Here is a 26,464-nt window from a genome sequence, read left to right as displayed (position 1 = left end):
CAATGTTAAGTCAATGGCGAGGCCCATAAAGAAACTTCATTTAAACAAAATAGCCATTTTGAGACATTTTGCAGCAGATCTAAATGTAAACAAGGCAAAAGGCAGGGCGCAGCCATCTTCATCTTCTTGTCGCACACTGTCATGTGACTAGATGACGTAATCGTTGCCGTCAAGTGATAATCCAAAAAAACAAAAACAACCCCCTTCCGGCCCTTCAAAATAATAGCGGCGGCCGACGGAGGAAACGACGTGGCGCCGAGGCACCAAGCAACCTTCAGATTAAGAGGCAGCAGATGTGTTAACCATAATACCTGGAATAGAGGAGCAACACAACATTTAACCATAATACCTTTGAATAGAGGAGCAAAGACATAATTAACCATAATACCTGGAATAGAGGAGCAATGACATAATTAACCATAATACCTGGAATAGAGGAGCAAGGACATATTTAACCATAATACCTGGAATAGAGGAGCAACACAACATTTAACCATAATAGAGGCGCAACATAATATTTAACCATAATACCTGGAATAGAGGAGCAATGCAATATTTAACCATAATACCTGGAATAAAAGAGCAACACCATAATTAACCACCAGTAAGACAACCTAAGGGCGAGAAGCGACCTCGCCCTAGATCGTGGACATGGACGCGTGCACACATCTGCCTGGGTGACAGCAGATCACTGAGCGAGCGCTGGCGCTTTGGCATGGGATCAACTTTGACCCCAAAAAAATGCACAGACCTGATTGGTTGTTTAAGTTGGACAAAATGTTTCACAAATGACTGACGTCTGACATCATAGATGTCACAGACCACATGAGACTTATGTTATCATCATTGTGATGTCAGAACAGGTCAGCAGTGTGAACGACAGACAGATGGACATGAGCTGCACGTTTTCATACTAAAAAGTGACCTACGGTAACAAAAGGTATTCACACAGTAACAGGCTGATTTAAGACCTTTCTAGTTGACCGTAATAACAGGCTGATTTAAGACCTTTCTAGTTGACCGTAATAACAGGCTGATTTAAGACCTTTCTAGTTGACCGTAATAACAGGCTGATTTAAGACCTTTCTAGTTGACCGTAATAACAGGCTGATTTAAGACCTTTCTAGTTGACCGTAATAACAGGCTGATTTAAGACCTTTCTAGTTGACCGTAATAACAGGCTGATTTAAGACCTTTCTAGTTGACCGTAATAACAGGCTGATTTAAGACCTTTCTAGTTGACCGTAATAACAGGCTCATTTAAGACCTTTCTAGTTGACCGTAATAACAGGCTGATTTAAGACCTTTCTAGTTGACCGTAATAACAGGCTGATTTAAGACCTTTCTAGTTGACCGTAATAACAGGCTGATTTAAGACCTTTCTAGTTGACCGTAATAACAGGCTGATTTAAGACCTTTCTAGTTGACCGTAATAACAGGCTGATTTAAGACCTTTCTAGTTGACCGTAATAACAGGCTGATTTAAGACCTTTCTAGTTGACCGTAATAACAGGCTGATTTAAGACCTTTCTAGTTGACCGTAATAACAGGCTGATTTAAGACCTTTCTAGTTGACCGTAATAACAGGCTGATTTAAGACCTTTCTAGTTGACCGTAATAACAGGCTGATTTAAGACCTTTCTAGTTGACCGTAATAACAGGCTCATTTAAGACCTTTCTAGTTGACCGTAATAACAGGCTGATTTAAGACCTTTCTAGTTGACCGTAATAACAGGCTCATTTAAGTGAAAACATTACACAGTATAATTTGAAGCCTCTGGAACTTTGTATATTATTCCAAAAACAAAAAGTGGAAGTAATGAATGAACCCATGAGCAACATGATGTGATACATGTTTCCTCCTCTACTTAACCGTTAAAACCACATACCTTTGTAGAAAATGTACAAATAGAACCAAATGAACCCCTAAGGGTTTCATTTGGTTTGTACATTAACCAACAAATAGAACCAAATGAACCCCTAAGGGTCTCATTTGGTTCGTACATTAACCAACAAATAGAACCAAATGAACCGCTAAGGGTCTCATTTGGTTCGACATTAACCAACAAAGAGAACCAAATGAACCCCTAAGGGTCTCATTTGGTTTGTACATTAACCAATAAGGTCCACACTTGTTACTTGCGCCAGCAGAGCGCCCAAGTACTGCGTTGGGTGGTTTTGTATCCGTGGCGTCTGTCTGTGTTTACACCCATAGCCAATCAGGGAACAGCATTCTCGGTTGACGTCATCATCAACAGCCAATGAGAGACCAGCATTATTGGTGACGTCACCAGAACAGGGCGCACTCTGCTGGCCATACTTGGCCAAGAGTGCACATGGTGCCAGTTGCTACCTCGATAGAGTGCAGTCTTGTTTCTTTTTATTTGATTAAACACAGAACAATGTTTGGATCCAACTGACAGAACATAGCTGAAGGTCAGCTGAAGGTCAGCAGGTCCAAAAGGTTCTGTGTTTAATGAAACCATGTCGTTTTAAGTGAAGACAGAGTGCAGGACTTGTCCTACTCTTTCCAGTAGAAACCAACCCACACTCCAAACACTTTGAGATATATTGAGATATTGTCCATTCATTCTTTTTTCACAGCCATTTCATGCCTGTCTCTCTCCTCACTGGCCTCCCGGCATGTGCACGTAAGCCTCTCGAAATTATCCAAAATGCCACGGCACGACTGGTCTTCAAACAACCAAACTTCTCACATATCTCCCCCCTTCTCCGCTCCCTCCACTGCGGCCCGCACGGAATACAAAACACTGATGCTGGCCTTCAAAGCAGGCAAAGGTATGGCTCCTCCATACCTCCAAAACCTGATCAACCCCTACAACCCCAGCCGTTCACTCAGATCAGCAAACACAGCAATGCTGACAGAACTCTCGCTAAAAACAATTCGCCCTTCTGGCCCCCAAACTGTGGAATAAACTCCCTGTTGCACTTAGAACTACAGACTCACTCCCTAGCTTCCACCATGGCCTGAAGACTCACCTCTTCAGACTCCACCTTAGCTCATAGCACTCACCTACCATCAATGAGTTACATAGCATTTGTTTAGGTTGTATATTGTTTTTTACTGCTTGGTCTACCTACGTTATTTTTCTTAGTATTACTATTCCTATGGGTTTGATGCATTGATGTTGATGTATTGATGGATTACCTTGCTTATTGTAAGACGCTCTGGATTAAGAGCGTCTGCTAAATGCCTAAATTGCCTGTAAATTGTATTCGCTAATCGGTTTCCTTTCTGAAAAATGATTTTCCCCCAGGGATGACGTGGTCGTCGTCATAGTCATCTTTGTCTCCCTGTAGTTTCTCCGTCAGCCTCTCCTTGGTTTGCTCCACCTTCTCCGTCAGCCTCTCCTTGGTTTGCTCCACCTTCTTGGTCAGTCGTCCCTTGGTCTCCTCCATCACCCTACCCGAGAACAACAACCACCCTTTCCTCTCCACCTCCTCCGTCTTCTCCTTGTGGTCCTGGAAGTACTGCGTGAGGAGGGAGGGGGGCGTGGCCATGAGGCCCCGCCTCCTCAGGAGCTTGACGGCGAGCATGGTGGCGCCCAGCGTCGCTGCGTTGCGCAGCGGCGTGCTGATGTGGTAGAGGGCGTAGGCGCTGAGCAGGCAGCCGCCGCGCGACGAGCCTCTCAGGAGGCCCACCACGGAGTCCGGGACGCACAGCAGCTCCAGGACGGGCGCCGGGTTCACGCCCTGCAGGGCGGCGTAGTAGAACGACCCGAACCACGCGCACGACGTGGCCACGTGCACCGGGATCATCACCCTGCCGTACTGCCGGAACACCTTCCTGAACCTCTGGAGGAGACCCGGAGACGACTTGTGGTCCTCCACCACTGCCCCCTCCAGGGGGTCCGGGGATATGATGGAGGAGGAGGTAGTGGTCCCTGGGGGGACCTCGGCCCCCGGGTGGTCCCCGCCACGAGGCCTGCTGCCTGCCTGGGTTGGAGGGGTGGAGCTGGGATGAGCTCTGTGTCCTGGTGGTGCCATCTGGTGGCGATGCTGTGTAAGGTGTGGGGCTGCTGCTACTGCCATCTGGTGGTGATGCTGTGTAAGGCTCGCCTCGGACGCTGACGGGCGACACGGAGCCGTGCACGGGGAGAGGCGTTTGGCGCGGCTCCACGCGGCCACGGGAGGCAACGGGCGCAAAGCCCTCTGGGAGAGGAGGACTCGCTGCATCATCATCATCATCATCCCTTCCTCTCTCCTCTAGCGCTGTGACTTCACACCCTCTCACTGTAGATCATAACACGAGAACGCCACCAAACGACGCGTTAAGAGATGAGGTTGACGTGCAGTAATGGCGTCTTGGGAGTGTTGAGAGCCATGCAGCTCCACGTGTCTTTCAAGAACCTACAGTGGTGACATGCGGTACTGCAGCCGTTATGGGGCGTTAACCGCTCTGAGCCTTCGTTTTATACCGGAAGTCAGCGGACGGGCAGCTGGGCCTGATACTATGTCCAAATATGGGTGCAGTCTGACGTCATATACACAGCCAATTTCACCCAGCGCTCCAGCACTGTAGGCATTCATCAACACTGGTGACCTTCTTATGATGTCATTCAGTTCTTATTGCCTGACCTGGGAACAGAGTTTGTGATATGCTACAGCCTTGTGATTGGTTGGAGTATATGCTACAGCCTTGTGATTGGTTGGAGTATATGCTACAGCCTTAACTAGACTGCACTCTGTCGGGGTGCCAACTCGCGCCTAGTGCACTCGTGGTCATGTATGGCCCGCTTGTGTGCCAGCAGAGTGCTCAAGTACGGTGTTCGGTGTGCCTGTGGCGTATCTGTTTGCCCAGTGTTATTTACTGTATATCAGGTCGCACTTCTTGATGGTGATGTCACCAAGAATGCTGGTCCCTGATTGGCTACGGGCGTAAACGCAAACACGCGCGAAACAGAAACACAAAACAGGGTACTTATGCAATTAATTTATGCAGGACACAAGAGTCTGGCCCCGCCCACCTGTAGTCAGCTCTTTTCCCATTCGTCATTCACATATCAGCTGGTCATTACATCACACTGCCATACTCCAATCTAATGATCAAGAGCTTTTTGCCTGACAACAACGATAAATGCAGTGGGACCTAGCATGCTGCACAGGGGTGTGTGGTGCAGTGAGTCCTCCCTACCTGTGGGGGGCAGCATGCTGCGCAGGGGGGAGGGGTAGCAGCCCGTCCCCCTGGGGTAGGACGCCCGTCTCTGTCGGTTGTTGAGCATGGCGGCCGGCGCCACGATGCCAGGGGGCGGGGCTTTGCCATTCCTCTCATACAGAGACTCGATCTCCCTCTTCTGTTTGATCTGCAGGCTGTGGACCTCTGAGAGATGTCTGGTAACACAAACACTACTATTAACTCTCTGAGAGATGTCTGGTAACATAAACAATACATATTATACTACTGTGGACCTCTGAGAGATGTCTGGTAACATAAACACTACTATTAACTCTCTGAGAGATGTCTGGTAACATAAACAATACTATTACTGTAACTATCTGTTAAACTGTGGACCTCGGAGAGATGTCTGTGAACATAAACAATACTACATATTATACTAATATTACTAATACTATTATACTAATAATAACAATACTACATAATACTGGCTGTGGACCTCTGAGATGTCTGTTAACATAAACAATACTATTAACTATCTGAGAGATGTCTGTTAAAATAAACTATATGTCTGGATGGGGCAACCACGCTAAGCTGTTAGAATAAACAAATGCTGTTAACTAGAAGATGCAATTGGAAATTGCAAGTGTGGTTGCCTTGAGGCGAGTCACACTTATGTGAATATCTCTGCATCTGTCAGTCTGGTCTCTTTATAAGCAACACATAAGAGACCGTATTCACACCACGGCCATCTTGGATCACATGACTTCCTGGGATAGCAGCCTGCATTACAAACCATTGTGAACAATGGAGCGATGCTCCCAAAATATGAGTTCTATTCAACCAATTTATTTGGACCAAATCGACAAATGGGCAGATGACAACATCAACATCCCCCCTCTAAAACGAGATGGCACATCTCAAGGGGTTAAGCCTAATAAAGAAACTTCAATCATCATCATCATCCCCAAAATGATTAAATAGAAGGGTACAATATTCATGGTAGTTAGGTTGCAGTGTTACTCTGTACAAAGACTTTCTACAGTATCTGTGCAGACTAGAGCTTGCTCTGCCAACATATTAACTTACTGTATTGTGATTTTTGCATATTAATCTCAGGAACAATCTAACAACAAATAGTTAATATGATGGTGGAGCAAGCACTGCACAGATAGCAAGTCTTTGTACACAGTAAGGTTGCAACCTAATTTACCTTGAATATTGTTACCGTGGATGTAATCAATCCAGTTACTGTAGCCCTTCTATTTAATTTAATCATTTGGGGGATGTTGATGTTGTCATCTGCCCATTTGTTGATTTGGTCAAAATAAATTGGTTGAACAGAAGTCATATTTTGGGACCATCGCTCCATTGTTCACAATGGTTTGTAAACTATAATAAACCATGAGTTGACTATCAATAAACTCTTAACATAAATGAAACCATCTATATCATATTTATACTGTCAGGAAGTGTGTGTGTCGCTTCCACGGAAAACAAAAACCTGGGTAACGAGGCTACTTCCATGGCAGCCAATCACCTTTCCCGTAGCTCCTGCAGCTCCGTCCATATCTCCTCGTCCTCGCTCTCCGATTGGTCGGAGCTGACGTAGGAGGCGGAGCGAGGGCTGCTGGCGGAGCCCTCCCATAGGCTGACGCTGAGTCGCCTCATTCCTCTCCGCCTCCGCTCTTCATACTCCTCCTCTTCCTCCCTAAGACTGACACACCAGATATGGAAAAATCAAACCTCGGTTCGAATTGAAGCAGTGGACAGATAAAACTTCTATTCTGAATGTATTTGGAGAGCTGGTATGACAGTTGGTATAATAGGTTTAAAAAATAAAATAGATTAAAACACATACATTAAAATAAGAATTTGTAATTAAATAAATACATAAATAAATATAAAGTGTTTAAATAAGACAGATAAACCCTGAAGGCCAAATTATCATGTGAAGCTTGACCAATCCTCAAAGTATCCATTCATCTGACCGGGAGGGACACCGCACACATATTCTAGATGTACAGGACATATAAAGCCTATTCATTCTGAACTGAAATGACCATATATGGACATGGGACACACATTTTGCTTTTTGAAAAAGCCTATTCATTCTGGACTGATATTTTACACGTACGGGACAGGAAAAACCTGTTCATTCTGGCCTGGAGTGACCATATATGGACATAAGGTAACTGACATTCTGTTTTTGAAAAACCCTGTTCATTCTGGACTGAGATCACCATATATGGTAATTAAATGGACATTCTGTTTTTGAAAAAACCTGTTCATTCTGGACTGAAATGACCATATATGGGCGTGATACACACAAAGCCATTCATTGGAAGCGGTTTCCACCGCTTCAAATACAATATCAGGATATGTTGGTTTTTATGGGTATTTTTCAAGTTACTTAACTGTATAACCACCTAAAACAAGGTAACAAAAACTAAAAGAAAAAGGAGTAACAGACCATTTAGACCAGTGGTCCTCAAAGTGGAGTCCATGGACTCTCTGGGTTCCTTTTGGGAGGTCTAAATTGATCCTTACAAGTCTGTAACTCTAACAGTTTACTAATGAAACATGGGGACATGGGGACGTGGGGACATGTCCGTATGTTTGCTAGTAACGTTTGCACGCAACGCTCTTGAAAACAAAGCATTGCATTGTGGGGTTGCCTATTATGAAGGGACCTGACAGGCTTCATTAAACTGGCAGATGCAAAAACATGACTTTTTAACATGTTTTCCTTTTGAACATGCATGAAAAATATTCAACAGACTCTAAATAATGAATATAACATAGTGTTTGTACTCTCTGTGATGGAACTCACTCTATAAATAATGAATATAACATAGTGTTTGTACTGTCTGTGATGGAACTCACTCTATAAATAATGAATATAACATAGTGTTTGTACTGTCTGTGATGGAACTCACTCTATAAATAATGAATATAACATAGTGTTTGTACTGTCTGTGATGGAACTCTCTCTATAAATAATGAATATAACATAGTGTTTGTACTGTCTGTGATGGAACTCACTCTATAAATAATGAATATAACATAGTGTTTGTACTGTCTGTGATGGAACTCACTCTATAAATAATGAATATAACATAGTGTTTGTACTGTCTGTGATGGAACTCACTCTATAAATAATTGTTACATCCCTATGTATTTTCTATTACTTTATTATTCTATCTTATTACTATTTTCTAGTTATCCTTATTACGTTACTATTGTTCCCAATATTGGTTGGAGTCCACATACTTATACTAGTGTCAGTTTAGGTCTTGGCCTTGTGTTGGAGTGGGAGGAGACGAGACCTGAACTTGGAGGAGACCTGAGTGAGCTGAGCTTGATGGAGAGCTACACCCTGATTCCATCTGGTCCAATCACCTGCGGGGCCTCCCTACAAAAGCCTTGCCAGCCCAGAGCTCCTCGTCAGTTTGTTCCTTGCTGCCCATGGGGGAACATCCTGTCCAACATATATTGACACTCACCTGCTGCAGCTTTGGGAGCTACTCTCTGTAGTAGTTTCCCTCTGCCATGTTAGCGTTGTAGAACCTGCTTACTGCTTAGCGTATAGCATTCTTAACTTTGTGAGCTTTGAGAACATTGGGAACTTGAACTTGACTTTGTTTAAACCCCCAACTAGGTTGTGGCCTTCAGCTAACATGTAACTACCACTGCCAGCTTTTTGTAACAGATTCCTTTTTGATAGTTTAGATTAGTGTAGTTATGTTAGGTTAGTAATCTATTGTAATTTTGTTTTGGTCTAGTTTAGTTTATTTAGTGGTTAATATACAAGAATAGGTTAGTTATTTCTGATTGGTTCTTTTCTTTGCATGGTAGTTATATTTTGAGTTATTGTTAATTGTTTTTCCTTTGTTCCTTATTCATTATTTTGTAAACTGTTCCCTAAATACTCACCTAAAAGAAGTTATAATAAAAATACTTCTTCCACCTACCCTTTGCCTTACTAATGTTGCATAACCTTGTACCCCTAGACTGGGGCATGTAACATTAATAAGGCAAAGGGTAGGTGGAAGAAGTATTTTTATTATAACTTCTTTTAGGTGAGTATGTGCAACTCGGAGATGTTGACTAAATTGCCTGAACACCTCAGTCATTTACTTCCTGAGCACCAGACTGACATAACCAGGTTAGTTAATGATTTTCCTGTATTATTTGGAGATTTTCCTACTCGCACTACTGTGCTTGAGCATGACATTGATGTGGAGCGCGCCAGGCCTATTAAGCAGCACGCGTACCGCGTCAATCCCACCAAAAGAGCGCTCATGAAAAAAGAGGTGGAGTATCTGCTCTCTCATGGTTTGGCGAGGCCAAGTTCAAGCCCATGGAGCTCTCCCTGTCTACTGCAGGTTAAGTCTGATGGTAGCCCTAGGTTTTGCACTGATTACAGGAAAGTAAATGCGGTGACAGTGCAGGATTCCTATCCATTGCCTAGAATGGAGGACTGTGTGGATAATTTGGGGTCTGCGGCATTTGTAACTAAATTAGATTTGCTTAAAGGTTATTGGCAGGTACCTTTAACGCGCCGTGCCTCTGAAATATCCGCTTTTGTCACTTCTGATCATTTTGTGCAGTACGATGTCATGGCCTTTGGCATGTGCAATGCACCAGCCACGTTTCAGCGGCTTGTTAACATTGTGTTGGAGGGGGTGCCCAACTGCAATGCCTATTTGGATGATTTAATTGTGTACTCCGCAGATTGGGAGGAACACATAAAGCTGCTGAAGATTGTCTTTGAGCGTTTAGCTAAAGCTTCGCTGACCCTGAACTTAGCTAAATGTGAATTTGGTAAGGCCACTGTTACCTATCTGGGAAGAGAAGTGGGACAAGGGCAGGTACGGCCTATTGAGGCAAAGGTCGCTGCTATTGTTGCCTATCCTGCTCCCACAACCAGACGTGAGTTACGCCGATACCTCGGTATGGCTGGTTACTATAGGGGCTTCTGTAAAAACTTCTCCACTGTTGCTCATCCCCTTACTAGTCTATTAAGTCCTGCCAATGCCTTTATCTGGTCTCCTGAGTGTCAACATGCATTTGAATCTGTCAAAACACTTCTGTGCAGTGCGCCCGTGTTGGCTGCTCCAGACTTCTCACGTCCGTTTTCACTGGAGGTGGATGCCAGTGCCGTGGGAGCTGGAGCTGTGCTGCTACAGGAGGATTCAAATTGCATTAACCATCCCGTATGCTACTTCTCCCGAAAGTTCAACAAACATCAGGTGAGGTATGCTACTATAGAGCAGGAGGCTTTGGCTGTGTTACTTGCGCTGCAATATTTCGAGGTGTATGTGGGGTCCAGCCCACTGCCTGTGGTTTGCTACACAGATCACAACCCCTTGGTATTCTTGCACCGCATGCGTAATCACAACCAACGGCTCATGCGTTGGGCACTCCTGATTCAGGATTACAATTTGGAAATCAGACACAAAAAGGGCACAGATAATGTATTGGCAGATGCCCTATCGCGGGCGTGGTAATTTGTGATCAAACTATGTTTGATTTTGAGGGTGGGGGTGTTACATCCCTATGTATTTTCTATTACTTTATTATTCTATCTTATTACTATTTTCTAGTTATCCTTATTACGTTACTATTGTTCCCAATATTGGTTGGAGTCCACATACTTATACTAGTGTCAGTTTAGGTCTTGGCCTTGTGTTGGAGTGGGAGGAGACGAGACCTGAACTTGGAGGAGACCTGAGTGAGCTGAGCTTGATGGAGAGCTACACCCTGATTCCATCTGGTCCAATCACCTGCGGGGCCTCCCTACAAAAGCCTTGCCAGCCCAGAGCTCCTCGTCAGTTTGTTCCTTGCTGCCCATGGGGGAACATCCTGTCCAACATATATTGACACTCACCTGCTGCAGCTTTGGGAGCTACTCTCTGTAGTAGTTTCCCTCTGCCATGTTAGCGTTGTAGAACCTGCTTACTGCTTAGCGTATAGCATTCTTAACTTTGTGAGCTTTGAGAACATTGGGAACTTGAACTTGACTTTGTTTAAACCCCCAACTAGGTTGTGGCCTTCAGCTAACATGTAACTACCACTGCCAGCTTTTTGTAACAGATTCCTTTTTGATAGTTTAGATTAGTGTAGTTATGTTAGGTTAGTAATCTATTGTAATTTTGTTTTGGTCTAGTTTAGTTTATTTAGTGGTTAATATACAAGAATAGGTTAGTTATTTCTGATTGGTTCTTTTCTTTGCATGGTAGTTATATTTTGAGTTATTGTTAATTGTTTTTCCTTTGTTCCTTATTCATTATTTTGTAAACTGTTCCCTAAATACTCACCTAAAAGAAGTTATAATAAAAATACTTCTTCCACCTACCCTTTGCCTTACTAATGTTGCATAACCTTGTACCCCTAGACTGGGGCATGTAACATTAATGAATATAACATAGTGTTTGTACTGTCTGTGAATGAACTCACTCTATAAATAATGAATATAACAGTGTTTGTACTGTCTGAGATGGAACTCTCTCTATAAATAATGAATATAACAGTGTTTGTACTGTCTGAGATGGAACTCACTCTATAAATAATGAATATAACATAGTGTTTGTACTGTCTGTGATGGAACTCACTCTATAAATAATGAATATAACAGTGTTTGTACTGTCTGTGATGGAACTCACTCTATAAATAATGAATATAACATAGTGTTTGTACTGTCTGTGACTGAACTCACTCTATAAATAATGAATATAACAGTGTTTGTACTGTCTGTGATGGAACTCACTCTATAAATAATGAATATAACATAGTGTTTGTACTGTCTGTGACTGAACTCACTCTATAAATAATGAATATAACAGTGTTTGTACTGTCTGTGATGGAACTCACTCTATAAATAATGAATATAACATAGTGTTTGTACTGTCTGTGATGGAACTCACTCTATAAATAATGAATATAACATAGTGTTTGTACTGTCTGTGATGGAACTCACTCTATAAATAATGAATATAACATAGTGTTTGTACTGTCTGAACTCACTCTATAAATAATGAATATAACATAGTGTTTGTACTGTCTGTGACGGAACTCACTCTATAAATAATGAATATAACATAGTGTTTGTACTGTCTGTGACTGAACTCACTCTATAAATAATGAATATAACATAGTGTTTGTACTGTCTGTGATGGAACTCACTCTATAAATAATGAATATAACATAGTGTTTGTACTGTCTGTGACGGAACTCACTCTATAAATAATGAATATAACATAGTGTTTGTACTGTCTGTGACTGAACTCACTCTATAAATAATGAATATAACATAGTGTTTGTACTGTCTGTGACGGAACTCACTCTATAAATAATGAATATAACATAGTGTTTGTACTGTCTGTGACTGAACTCACTCTATAAATAATGAATATAACATAGTGTTTGTACTGTCTGTGACTGAACTCACTCTATAAATAATGAATATAACATAGTGTTTGTACTGTCTGTGATGGAACTCACTCTATAAATAATGAATATAACATAGTGTTTGTACTGTCTGAGACAGAACTCACTCTATAAATAATGAATATAACATAGTGTTTGTACTGTCTGTGATGGAACTCACTCTATAAATAATGAATATAACATAGTGTTTGTACTGTCTGAGACAGAACTCACTCTATAAATAATGAATATAACATAGTGTTTGTACTGTCTGTGATGGAACTCACTCTATAAATAATGAATATAACAAAGTTTTAACAATGAACACATGCTTACTCCTCCTCATCTCCTCTCCTCCTCTCCTTCTTCCTCCTCTCCTCCTCCTCGTTTCCTACGTCCTTGTTTCCTTCCCTTGTCATCTTCTCTCTCTTCTCGGACCACGGGTACATCTTGCTCCAGTGGAGGCTGTTGTCACGGTCACCGCTAGGCCCTCCCCCTCCTCCTCCTCCTGGGCTGGGATTGGACGAGCAGAATGTCGTAGAGCCGACACTGTCCTCTGATTCGCTGCTTCTGCTGCTGCTGCTGCTCTCTGATTGGCTGGTGGCCGAGGGGGGCGGGGAACCGGCAGTGGGAGTGGCCACCGGGGAGGGGCGGGACTCCGGAGCATCCTGTGTAGGGACGGTACGATGTGAACATGTCATATCAACCATTATTGTGACAAAATGAATGTTATCGCGATGATCAAAATCCATTATCCTGGTGCGGAACATTTGCCCAAAGAATTCAGATCTACAAGCTCACAACGCGTCGCCTTGCAACGCGTTTCATCACGATAAACGATAACATCGCTTATCGTCCCGTCCCTATACATGGGTGTGGTCCGGAGCGGTGTGGGTTTTTGGTCAACTAAAAGGAGATCCTAGTAAGCTTTTCGGCTTATTTACACAGGAACCACTTCATGTATCTCATATAACATTGAAAGACAGACGGATAGAACACAGTGCGATGCATAAGATAACATCAATAACAAAAGGGGGAAAAGCATTAAAAAAGAAGATAAAATGAGAAGAAAAGGCAGATAATTACAGTGTGGTCTGGAGTGTCCTGGGTGATGTCTGGAGCTTTGTGGGTGATGTCTGGAGCTTTGTGGGTGATGTCTGGAGCTTTGTGGGTGATGTCTGGAGCTTTGGGGGTGATGTCTGGAGCTTTGGGAACTGAGGTCTCCTTACTGGTGGTGCTGGGAGAGACCTGGAAACGACCCACTGATCTTCTAGGAGACACCTCTGGATAGAGACAGAGATCTTGCTTATTATCTTGATATTGTAAGTAGCTTTGGATTAAAAAGCATCTGCTAAATACCTAAATTGGAGAGAGAGAGAGAGAGAGAGAGAGAGACTGAGAGACTTTTGGTCAAAAGTTTCTTTGAAAGTGAAATATCCCTTTAAGTAGAACCTATTCAATACATTTCAAAACCAATCAAACATCAATAATCTGTACATCGAAGCGAAATGATGTCATGTGGAAAATGGCCTGACATCGTTCTATATACTAATGCTATCTAAGTTGTATAATCATTGAGGCTGTGGGCTATGGGCTAAGGTCTTCAGTCAGTGAGGCTGTGGGCTATGGGCTAAGGTCTTCAGTCAGTGAGGCTGTGGGCTATGGGCTAAGGTCTTCAGTCCACGGTGGAAGCTAGGGAGTGAGTCTGTTGTTCTAAGTGCGACAGGGAGTTTATTCACATATATATGCATCAATGGTCTTTTGTCAGGTGTGTTTGGTCTTTTGTCCTCTGTTTATCTTCACTCCAAGAGAGAAGTATCCCAAGTGAAGGACATTCACCTCGGCTGCTGACCAATGCTGACCAGCGCCACCAAAATTACGTGATTCAAGCGACTAAAAAGAATGTTTGATGTTCTGGTTTGAACTCACCTTTAGACACAGTAACCAACAGGTGTGTAAATAGTTCTCACATTTAAGTAGAAGTAAAAGTAGGCCTATCGATACTGCAATGTAGAAATACAAGTGTAAAGGTTCGTACACACAGAGGGCGAATTGGCGAATAGCGAATTAGCGTATAATTCGACTTTTTTTAAAAACCTTATAAAGTCAATGGAAGCATCCACACCAAACGCGAATTTCGAAAAAGCGAAAAGGCGTCTGTTTTTTATTCGCCCTTGTGTCGAATTTAGCGAACGTTCAAAGGCGAATTCCTCTCTCTCTCTGAATCAAAGTAAGCTCACTCTACCCTATTTCAAGAGAGAGAGAGAGAGAATGGTGGAGGGACCATCACGTTACATTGAGGCCGAGGGGAACGGTGTTTTTCTCCTTTTCCGTGTCTCTCTCTGTGTGGCAGCGTGGCTGCTTGTTACAAGCAGCTTGTAAAAACTACTCGAATGTATTACTGGTAAAAGCATATGGTATGTTTTAGGCTAATTTATAACTGCAAAAAGACTAATGTTTTAAAATAAATCGCTGGGTATTAAATACAAAAGGATCCGAAGTGTAGTGGAGTAGAAGGAAAGTAGGCTACTGGAAATTGGACTCATCTACAAGTACAGGCTACTCAAGTAAATGTAGGCTACTTTTAGTTACTTTACACTGACTTTCTTTTTTTACAGACCGAAACCCGTGACAAATCCCGAAATCCTTTTATTTCCGAGAGACGCGATCATTTAATCATTATTAAAACCCTCTTTCATGTAACTCACTGCAGCCGTGCAGCGTGCGCTGTTAACTGATTGACAGGCAGAAGAAGGCTACCAAGGAATCTATAATATTAAGATCGAAACAAAAGCCAGAGATTAAAAGGAATACTTTTAGGCTATTTTCTAACTACAGAGAGGTAAGTCATGGTTTAACTTGTACGCGGTCGCGGCTGCTTTCTCATCATCCTGGCAGCAGGCTACCATCACGCATGCATTACGCACGCACCAATATCTTTTCCCCCTGCTGTTAAAACTGATCCTAGACCAGCATTATCATCTCACTGTTAGACAGCCATTCATCTCGCTGCCTCACGGCTAACAGACCATGATCCTAGGTCAGGCTAGCTCTGGTCCATCGCTTTCACCTCCCGCATTGCTCCCGGTGAAGCTCTGACAGACCCGTCGGGAAACGCATGGACTCGAGATTGTCGGCCCCGCCGAGCGCTCAATACTAGTGAAAATAAACAAACCCGTTTCACTACTCACCAAACCAAAGGTCGTTTTGCGCTGTTGAAAGTCTATTCTCCGCGGTGGTGTGAACCCCTCAGCACCCCACCCACTCTGTAAAATACATTATTTTTGTCATGAAATAAAACGCACCCACCTCGAGCCACCTAGCGGCCACTGCAGATACAATGGTTCACAACCCGGAAATAAGCGGCGGTCGAGTTGGATGCGTTTTATTTCATGCCAAAAATAGTGTATTTTGCAGAGTGGGTGGGGTGCTGAGGGGTTCACCACCGCGGAGAATAGACTTTCAACAGCGCAAAACGACCTTTGGTTTGGTGAGTAGTGAAACGGTTTTGTTTATTTTCACTAGTATTGAGCGCTCGGCGGGGCCGACAATCTCGAGTCCATGCGTTTCCCGACGGGTCTGTCAGAGCTTCACCGGGAGCAATGCGGGAGGTGAAAGCGATGGACCAGAGCTAAGGTCAGGCCAGCCTAAACACAGCACACACGGAACTCCAGTAGTTTGTTCCTTATAGCGCACGCCAGCGCGCACACACACATTGATTGATTGCTTTACAGTTTGCATAAAAAGTAGAAAGTACACACACAGTACGGGTCCTCTAGGGTCCTCTCGGGTAATACACATAATGATTGACAGCCCCGTATTCCGAGGGTGATGCGGCCATTCCGACCCGGCTATGATAAAACACTGACCGACCCTGTCTACTCTGCCCCCGGCCGGAGCTGAGGGGAGGGGGAACGGAGAACGCGTGTTGTCACTTGTCTCTTCTGTTCTTTTGAGCGTTGGTCACAACGCTCCTATACGTGGCCGTGTGTGTATGCGTGTGTGTGTGTGTGTGTGTGTGTGTGTGTGTGTGTGTGTGTGTGTGCGTGTGTCCGTGTCTGTATGTAGCCTGGCAGTACCTTTTGTGACCAGACTGACCACACATGTTAAGGGAGGGGCGCTGTTGTTCACACACACACACACACACATGGATGGATGGATGGATGATGGATATATATACAGTATTTGTTTTGCTGTTGCGCAGCCTCCACGACCAACGCTCAGTTCACACGGGTGTGATTTTTTCTTATTTAATAGGCTAACAGCCACGGCCAGGTCTCATCATCACTTGAGGATGTAGTTTCCATTGTTTTATTTGTTTCCCTGTCTCCATTCTCCTCTCTCCTCTCTCTCCTTTCTTCTCCTTTCTCCTGTGGCTACAGGCAGATATCGTCCCCTCGTTTTTAGGCGAATTAAGCGAATATTATACGCATATTCGCGTCGCTTTTTGGTGTGTATGGAAAAGGGCGAATGGCGAATTCTTCGCCTTTTTGGTTCGCTTATTCACGTCGCTTTCGCTAATTCGCCGGTGTGGACAGAGCATAAGTCCGGAATTCTAAATGTATACTTGAGTAAAAGAACAAAAATATTGGTATCAAGTACCAAAAGTAATCTTTTGAAAATAGCAGATCTACAAGCTCACAATGATGCGACAGATTGTGGAGCTTGCAGTTCTGCTGGTTGAAGTGGTTAATTTGTATGTGTTGTAATAATAACTAGTCTACAAAGTAATCATTAACTAAAGTTTTCAAATAACATAATAATATATTTATCTCTGAGATGTAGTGAAGTAGAACTAAAAGTACTTAAAATTGGAAATACTCCAGTACAGTAAAATATATCACAAAATTGTACTTGAGTAAATGTACTTAGTTACTTTCCACCAATGCACCACATTTCAACACTCATACCGTGTCCTCCGTGTTACAGAGAAAATGGTGACCTGGACCTACACCATGAATTTTAACTTTTTCTATTTTAAAACCTTTTTTTGGGGTCCCACTGGCACCTTCTATCCTCACAAAGTCCTATTTCTGAACATTGTGTCTTTCTCTGGTTTTGGGAAGACAGAGATGAAAAGCTTTCCACGGGTTCTCAGAACAGTGCTGTTCCCGTTTTTTTTTTTCAGTCAAAAAAAAAAAAATTCAAACATTTTTTTTTTTTCAAAAACATTTTTTTCAATTTTTTTTTTTCAAAAAAATTTTTTTCAATTTTTTTTTTCAAAAATTTTTTTTTCAAAAACTTTTTTTTTCAAAAAACTTTTTTTTTCAAAAACTTTTTTTTTTCAAAACTTTTTTCAAAAAACTTTTTTTCAAAAACTTTTTTTTTTTTACTTTTTTTTTATACATAAATACAATGCAGGTGGGGTTGATTGTCTAATGTAGATTAACTTTCTGTAATGTCTGGTCTAGCAACGGTCGCCCTGTGTCATTTGACAGTAGGCCTATAACATACAACATAGGCCTACAGTAGGCTATAATCAGAGCTGCAACATTATCCTATTTTTGTATTGGCCCAATATTAACATTATTTGTTGTCAACGTGGGGTCCGGGGAGGAGTGAAGAGGAGGGGAGGGGGGAGGGGTGGAAAAACCCCACTAGATGCGCCCCTGAGCAAACAGAGGCCGTTTTGGTATTGCAGCTGGAGAGCCTCATTATAGTAGAGCTAGAACAAACAAAAAGAATGGTCAGAGTGTTTGTTGAGGGTTAAAACCTGTCTAAGACTCAATTTTGAGCATATATTTATACAAAAAATATAGTTTTAAAAGCATGGTGTAGGCCCTTTAAGCTCAATGTCCCAACGTAAATCACTGCTGTTTGTTTATTAAAAGAGTCAAACCTAGCAGTACTGCAAGACCTCAATGAGCGTTATGTGAAGACGTCCACCAGATGGGTCACATATTTTGGCAGGTCACCAATGTCACTGTAACATCACCATGCTGGAGTAGAATCCACTGGATGAGAAACAGGCTTATCTTAATTGTATTTGTTTAAAATTTGTATTCCACGATTTTGCAACCCATTTTTCACCCGGTGTCAATTATCTAATGTGATCCTGGGCTCTGCTCTCCCTCTGCCAACCTGGGGAGAGCAACGGACTGACCTCATGCTTCCTTCTATGCATGAGGAGTGAGCAGGCCGCTTCTTATCACCTGACAGGGGGGAGTTTCCCCGGTTGGACATAGCGTGTGGAAGGAACACGTTATTCCAAACAGTTCCTTTCCCCTCCATCAGGCGCCCCAACTGGCCAGGGGGAGGCATTATTGAGACCAGGATTACTGCATGTTTTTTGTGAGGGTACCTACCATAGGAGACACGGGGAGAACATGCAAACTCAACACAGAAAGGCCCTTTTGCCAACCCCACCTAGGGTGTGGTCGCTGATGACGTAGAGGCGAGAACACACGTTCGATTCGAACCCAGGACCTTCTAGCTGTGAGGCAACAGCACTAACTGTGCCACCGTCTTATCTTATAATAAAAATCACACCCAATGTGAAGTGAGCGGTGGTCGTGCTTGCAAAACGTTTTCAGACTAGGATTTGAGTCCAGGATGTACAGGCCATGCTACACACACACGTTTTGCTGTGGCAAAACGCTGAGGGAAAGGCTACAGACATATGACATATGACATCACTAGACAAACACGATGCTACGTACACACATTTTGCTATGGCAAAACGCTGAGGAAAAAGGCTACAGACACACGCTCAGCCACTCTATGGAGCGGTTTACCACCGCTCAAAAAGCAATAACACATTCTCACCAGGAGGGGGAGATGTTAGACTGTCGGACTCTGCAGGGATGTGGGTGTGGTCTGATGTTTTGGGGGGGTGTTCTGATTGGTTGGTCTCAGACAGCTCTTTGCTCTTACTGGGAGTGACCTGGAAACGACCCACTGTCCTTTGAGGAGACACCGCTGTATAGGGACAGACAGACAGACAGACAGACAGACAGACAGACAGACAGACAGACAGACAGTTAAAGAGACTTAGCACAGCCAATCCACTCTCCTTCAAATCACTGTTAATTCCCAGGATAAATAAATAACAGAGTCTCACCAGGAGGGGGTGCTGTTGGACTGTGTGATGAGGTGTTCAGAGGCTCAGAGATGGAATCTGCTGTAAGCTGGAGGGATTCAATAAGACAGTGAAAGTGTATTAAAACTGAATGAAACTGCACTTTAATGTAAAGTTTATAAAATAATGTGAGTTGGGGCCCTTAGGCCCCCATTGATTCCCAGATGGGGACCCAAATTGATTTGGGTCCCCAACAGGAATCAATGGGGGTACATTTATTATAATCATCCATGGCGTGAGTATTCAATAGAAAACAGGTCATTTTCAGGGTGAACTACTCCTTTAATCTTCTTTACACAGTAGTCCCTATCTGCAGATATTGTTAAAACTCATGTTGGTCCAGACCATAATGTTGTCCGTAAATCATCAAAACTCCTCATCTGCCCATTCTGCCCATTCTCTAGTAATGCACATTCTCTAGTAATGCACATTCTCTAGTAATGCACATTCTCTAGTAATGCACATTGTCTAGTAATGTACATTGTCTAGTAATGCACATTCTCTAGTAATGCACATTCTCTAGTAATGCACATTGTCTAGTAATGTACATTGTCTAGTAATGCACATTCTCTAGTAATGCACATTCTCTAGTAATGCACATTGTCTAGTAATGTACATTGTCTAGTAATGCACATTCTCTAGTAATGCACATTCTCTAGTAATGCACATTGTCTAGTAATGTACATTGTCTAGTAATGCACATTCTCTAGTAATGCACATTGTCTAGTAATGTACATATCGCTGTCATGCTCTTTCATTCCCATTGCTTAAATCCTTGGTCCTCTAATCCTGGTTTAAAGTTTGGCTCATGTGTAAGCCAGCCCAGTATCTTTCTTTCGTCTTCCAATTTATATTTCTTAACTATATGGTATTCCAGATTTCTAAAGAGGCTTTTTTCAGAGACAGAAAGGAGAAAGGAGGAAATCAACTTTATTATTGCCCTTGGTCCTCTCTCTGTCCCAGCAACACATTCTGGTGGGATGTAGAACCAGTAAACAGGACGTGCGCGAGAATTGCTACGTATGATAACAGCATTCTAAGGTTGGCAAGAAATATTACCTTTAATAGTAGCCATGTGTTGCATAGAGAATATAGAAATATTACCTCTAATAGTAGCCATGTGTTGCATAGAGAATATAGAAATATTACCTCTAATAGTAGCCATGTGTTGCATAAAGAATATAGAAATATTACCTCTAACAGTAGCCATGTGTTGCATAGAGAATATAGAAATATTACCTCTAACAGTAGCCATGTGTTGCATAGAGAATATAGAAATATTACCTCTAACAGTAGCCATGTGTTGCATAGAGAATATAGAAATATTACCTCTAACAGTAGCCATGTGTTGCATAGAGAATATAGAAATATTACCTCTAACAGTAGCCATGTGTTGCATAGAGAATATAGAAATATTACCTCTAACAGTAGCCATGTGTTGCATAAAGAATATAGAAATATTACCTCTAACAGTAGCCATGTGTTGCATAGAGAATATAGAAATATTACCTCTAACAGTAGCCATGTGTTGCATAGAGAATATAGAAATATTACCTCTAACAGTAGCCATGTGTTGCATAGAGAATATAGAAATATTACCTCTAACAGTAGCCATGTGTTGCATAGAGAATATAGAAATATTACCTCTAACAGTAGCCATGTGTTGCATAGAGAATATAGAAATATTACCTCTAACAGTATCCATGTGTTGCATAGAGAATATAGAAATATTACCTCTAACAGTAGCCATGTGTTGCATAGAGAATATAGGTTGCTGCCTTCAGGAAGGAGATACGGTGTTCCAGAATACAATAAGGTCAGACTAAAAAGGTCCTTTGTCCATCAGTCGACATTAAGGCTTAATCAGGAGTTTGGCCAGATGTAGGCTTAGCGGTGGACATTGCTCTTGTCTATATTATCCTTATGTATGTAATCCTGTCTTGTTTTTGTTCCCTTGTGTCAAATGTTTGTATACATAAAAAATAGGAATTAAATTCCAAAAAGGTAGCACATCCCCAATGTTTAAATCAGGAGGACAAAGTACTCACATTTCCACTTATTTATTGGCACACACCAAAAAGGAACGTTTGTATACATGTTTCACATACATGGCTGCTGTGTTGCAAGACACATTTCAGTGTGAACTGACAATAAAGTACTATATCATATCATATCATATAGGCCTATAACATTGCCGTTTGTAGGCTTTGTGTACCATGTCGCATTCTAGTGGCTCCAATCTTCATATTATTAAAAATCTTTGTTCCAAATCGCTTGGATGTTTTTTTTTCTCTCACCTGGCCCGCTGTGAGAGCTGCTGCCCCCTGCTGGTCTGGAGGAGAAGGAGGCGGGAGGCCAGAGGAGGACACCGTCCGGCTGGGAGGGAGGTGGGGGGGCAGGGGGGGAGGAGGAGGGGGAGGAGGGGGAGAAGAGAGGGAGGAGGGCTGAGACCGAGGGAGAGTGGGTGAGGGGAGAGGAGAGGAGAGGAGGAGGGGAGAGGGAGAGGAGGAGTTGGGGAGCCCTTGAGGAGGCGCAGAGAAGGAGAAGGACTGAGCCACGGACATGGCCAGAGAGAGAACGTTGACCAGGCTGGAGATGGACGACAGAGAGGAGGAGGGAGGAGGAGGAGGAGGAGGAGGAGGTGAAACCACAGGAGGAGAGGAGACGCGAGGAGAAGAGAGGCGAGGAGAGGACAGGGGAGTAGAGGAGAAGGGGGGAGGGAAGGAGAGAGGGGAGGGAGGAGGAGAGAAGACAGGAGGAGGGGAAGAGAGAGGGGAGAGAGGGAGAGGGGAGGAGAGAGGGGAGAGAGGGAGAGGGAAGGAGGGAGGGTGGGAGAGGAGAGGGAAAGAGGGAGGGTGGGAGAGGAGAGGGAAAGAGGGAGGATGGGAGAGGAGAGGGGAGAGAGGGGAGGAGAGGGGGGAGAGAGGGAGAGGGGAGGAGGGAGGATGGGAGAGGAGAGGGGAGGCGTGTTGAGGAGGAGTGGAGGCCAGGGGAGGGAGGGGAGGAGGAGCAGAGTGGAAGGAGCTGCTGGGAGGAGCTGAGGAGAGAGAGAGAATATTTCAAATAATAATCCTTTTTAAAGAAAAACTCAATGGGCTGTATTTTGATTGTCTTAAGTAGCAGTTCTTATGCCTTAACTTAAAGGTCTGTCCATACTGTCTCTTATGGTTAACTTAAAGGTCTGTCCATACTGTCTCCGACCACTGATCTTTTCATCAGAAAGGTTCTGGTTCAACTACAAAATGATGTCACTCACATCTTCTGAAAAGCATTACTACCCTGAATTAGAGTTGGGAAAGCTGCACGTCAGAAAGTCAGACGAAGGTTTTGGTGGTCAGACAGTATGGACAGGCCTTTAAAGAGGTGGTGCCATAGTTTTGTTCTTTTTCTGTTTTGTATGTGTCTATAAAGTTAACATGACTCTAATAGACCACCGGGTGGGGTTATAAGGTCCAGGTTTGTCTTCCTCAATGTAACCTCGCCTACCAGGCTTTCTCCCGGGAGAGAGCCTGGTGTTCGTTCACAACAGACCGCTTGGTTTCCGCCTAAAGCGCGGAAACCACTAGAAGAAGCGGCGTCGCTTTGATTTGGTTCCCACCGTTTGTTTCCCCAATCCCTATTAAAATGCTCGAGTAGCCTAGTGTGGTCTTGCCGGTCGCTAAAAGTTGGACTAAAACATGCATATACCAAACTAATTTTTCGAAAGCAAAACTACTCCGCATCGAGGAGTTTATTAGGTAGGCCCTAAAAGTATGTCCTTGAGCGCAGGGGAATTATTTTGGGTTAAAACTGTTTCCGGTGGATAGTTCCGGCGAAATTGTAGTCCTTGAGTACTACAAAACATGACGTTTTGTGGTTTCCGCTCCAGACCGGTTACAAACCCGAAAAGTGAAGTGATCCCAGACTATCCTCAATGTATTTGTGTTTACTTCCTGAAAGCTGAAAGTCAAAAGGCCCAGTCGAAAAACACAGATTTAATGACATCATATACTCAACCCCTCCCCTTTTCCCTTTCACCCAACACAAACGTCCATATATGGTACTACTAAAAGATTTCACATTCATTCTGGGATCCGTCAGGGTTGTCCAATTTCAGCATCTCTCTTCCTTCTCTCCGATGCAATTACTTTCTACTCATCTTTAGAATAGTAATGTAACGGGCCTCTCTATAGTCGGTAGAACACTGTCCATTACACAACTAGCAGATGAGATGACACAACCCTTTTCTTAATAGATAAATCTCAAATTGGTGAAGCCATCAAAGTCATTAACACTTTCTCATTGGCCTCCGGTCTCAAATTGAACATTTCAAAGTGTGAGCTTCTTCCAGTTAAAAAACTGCACGGATGCTGTAATTTCAGGGGTCCCAGTCAAGCACAAGGTTAAATATCTTGGTGTTGTAATCGATAAGGACCAAAGCTGGAGACCATCAGAACATGTTGACCCTCTTATTGCTTCGGTCCAACAGAGATTTAATCTCTGGCTTTGGCTAGATTTGTTCCTTACTGGGAGATCATTAGTAGCTAACGTTGAAGGCCTCTCAGGACTTACTGTATATACAGTATACAGCTATGGCTCTTGATGTGTCAAAGGAACAATGTACAAAAATTGACAACATTTTATTCTACTTTGTGTGTGTGTGTGTGTGTGTGTGTGTGTGTGTGTGTGTGTGTGTGTGTGTGTGTGTGTGTGTGTGTGCGTGCGTGCGTGCGTGCGTGCGTGCGTGTGCGTGCGTGCGTGCGTGCGTGCGTGTGCGTGTGTGTGTGTGCGTGTGCGTGCGCGTACCTGAGGTCGTGTTGAAGGACTGAGACCTGAGCGTCCTGACAGTGGGCGTGGCCTCTGTGTCCACGTAGAAGTCTCCGCCTCCCAGAGGGGTGGAGCCTCTGCCGCCTGAACCAATCACATCACAGTGTTTTACCATCCAACAATTTATCACAATGACATCACAATGACATCACAAGGTTTTACCAACCATCCATATATGGATAACGATTCCTTCACACATTATAAATAAACGGTTTTCCTTCCTTCCTTCCTTCCTTCCCTGTGTCCTTGTTTCCTTCCCTCCCATCCTTCCTTCCTTCCCTGTGTCCTTGTTTCCTTACCTTGTAGTGATGTAGCAGACATGGTTCTGGTCAGGCCTGGTTTGACCTGCGCACAAATAATAATTATTACATTATTACTAGGGGTGTAAGTTAACGATATAGCAACTGAATAGAAAAATCGATTTTAATTTGCAATGATCTACTATATTATTATAGGTAATGAAATAAAACAAAATTGTTGGGTAGATATGAGACATACAAGGAAATAAACCGAAAAACATAACCGGGATAGAAATATAACATACTCAAATACATAGATTCACATGTAATACGCCTCCACACTCAAGTTTATTATGCTTTTAACAAGAACATAAAAACATATATTTGCATGTGTATATCTCTCTGTATACTCATAATATCCATTTTCATGTAAAGTATTCATTTTAGCCAGTATTTTTAGAATTTCTCCATGCACAGCCTTACAGAAAAGGTGAGTTTTTCCATTTCATAAATGCTTTGTACAATGGCTGTCCACTCTTCCCTTGTTGGTGGTGCTCTGTCTAACCACTTCCTGGTTATTGCCTTCTTACCCGCAACCAATAATATTTTGAGTAGGTATTTATCTGCTGTGCTGAGATCGGTTGGTATAGTACACAGGTAAATGTTGGTGAAGTTACATTCTAATTCAAATCCCATTATTTTCTTGGTATCTGATATAATCTCTTAACAGTAAGTTTGAATTATTGGGACGTTGATGGCTTTCCTGAGCACGTAGTCCAGAGCTATGATAAAGAGGAATCACTTCTAGGCTCATTTTCCTACTTATATTGATCCAAAAAGACTGTCCTTGGGGTCTATTAGGCAGAAATGCTCCTGTTGTCCAGTTTCCCCAGCAGAACCCAGCAGCTCTCATAGCATAGAGTGGAGCCTATAAGCCTATCGCTTTTACACTATTTGTTGTGGTCAAAAGTGATTTATTTTTCATGAAAGATGCCCTGTGATTGGCCAGTACAGTTACGAAAAAGATGAAAAAGAAAATCACTTTGGACCGCAACAATAGTGTAAAAGTGATAGGCTTATGAGCTCCACTCTATGCTATGAGAGCTGCTGGGTTCTGCTGGGGAAACTGGAAAACAGAAGCATTTGTGCCTAATAGACCACATGGACAGTCTTTTGGAAAATGAGCCTAGAAGTGATTTAGGGAGGAGTTGTCCTTTAAACACCTTGCCTAAAAGGAACATCCCAAATAAGTCCTTTTATGGTCGTGTTTACATCGGAAATCCTTGGTATTCAATTCATGGACATAACAAATAGCAAGCAAAAAAAAAAAAAAAAAAAAAAACATTCAAATATCATTGCAGTTATAAAAACACTATGTACAGGATAGGGGAAACAAGGGGGTGGGGCTAAGGTAAGGGTGCTCACTTCTGGCCTGTCTATGGGAGAAGTGATAACTACCTCCTTCTCTGGCCTCCTGAAAGGTGAGTTTTCACCTGTCTATGGAGAAGTGATAACTGCCTCCTTCTCTGGCCTCCTGAAAGGTGAGTTTTCACCTGTCTATGGAGAAGTGATAACTGCCTCCTTCTCTGGCCTCCTGAAAGGTGAGTTCTCACCTGTCTATGGGAGAAGTGATAACTACCTCCTTCTCTGGCCTCCTGAAAGGTGAGTTTTCACCTGTCTATGGAGAAGTGATAACTACCTCCTTCTCTGGCCTCCTGAAAGGTGAGTTTTCACCTGTCTATGGGAGAAGTGATAACTACCTCCTTCTCTGGC

At 43.0% G+C, this 26,464-nt stretch overlaps 1 protein-coding gene across 1 annotated transcript in view; it reads right to left on the bottom strand.

Moving 5' to 3' along the window:
* The window catches only part of LOC308284354 (serine/threonine-protein kinase WNK4-like), a gene marked incomplete at its 5' end in the record, with an annotated part of 103,671 nt that overhangs the window by 3,659 nt on the left and 73,548 nt on the right, over positions 1-26,464 (bottom strand). Inside the window, 6 exons of the mRNA XM_080724943.1 lie at positions 5,156-5,352; positions 6,678-6,854; positions 19,303-19,451; positions 22,613-22,683; positions 24,432-24,536; positions 24,752-24,797. Of these exons, the coding sequence (XP_080581069.1) occupies positions 5,156-5,352; positions 6,678-6,854; positions 19,303-19,451; positions 22,613-22,683; positions 24,432-24,536; positions 24,752-24,797 (745 nt within the window). The remainder of the gene's footprint in view (positions 1-5,155; positions 5,353-6,677; positions 6,855-19,302; positions 19,452-22,612; positions 22,684-24,431; positions 24,537-24,751; positions 24,798-26,464) is intronic.

Source organism: Nannobrachium achirus (assembly GCF_963921795.1).
Source record: "Nannobrachium achirus genome assembly, chromosome: 4".
In the NCBI taxonomy this organism is placed as follows: Eukaryota; Metazoa; Chordata; class Actinopteri; order Myctophiformes; family Myctophidae; genus Nannobrachium; species Nannobrachium achirus.
The sequence above is the reverse complement of the archived record's forward strand: the minus strand, read 5'-3'. Positions and strand labels throughout refer to the sequence as shown.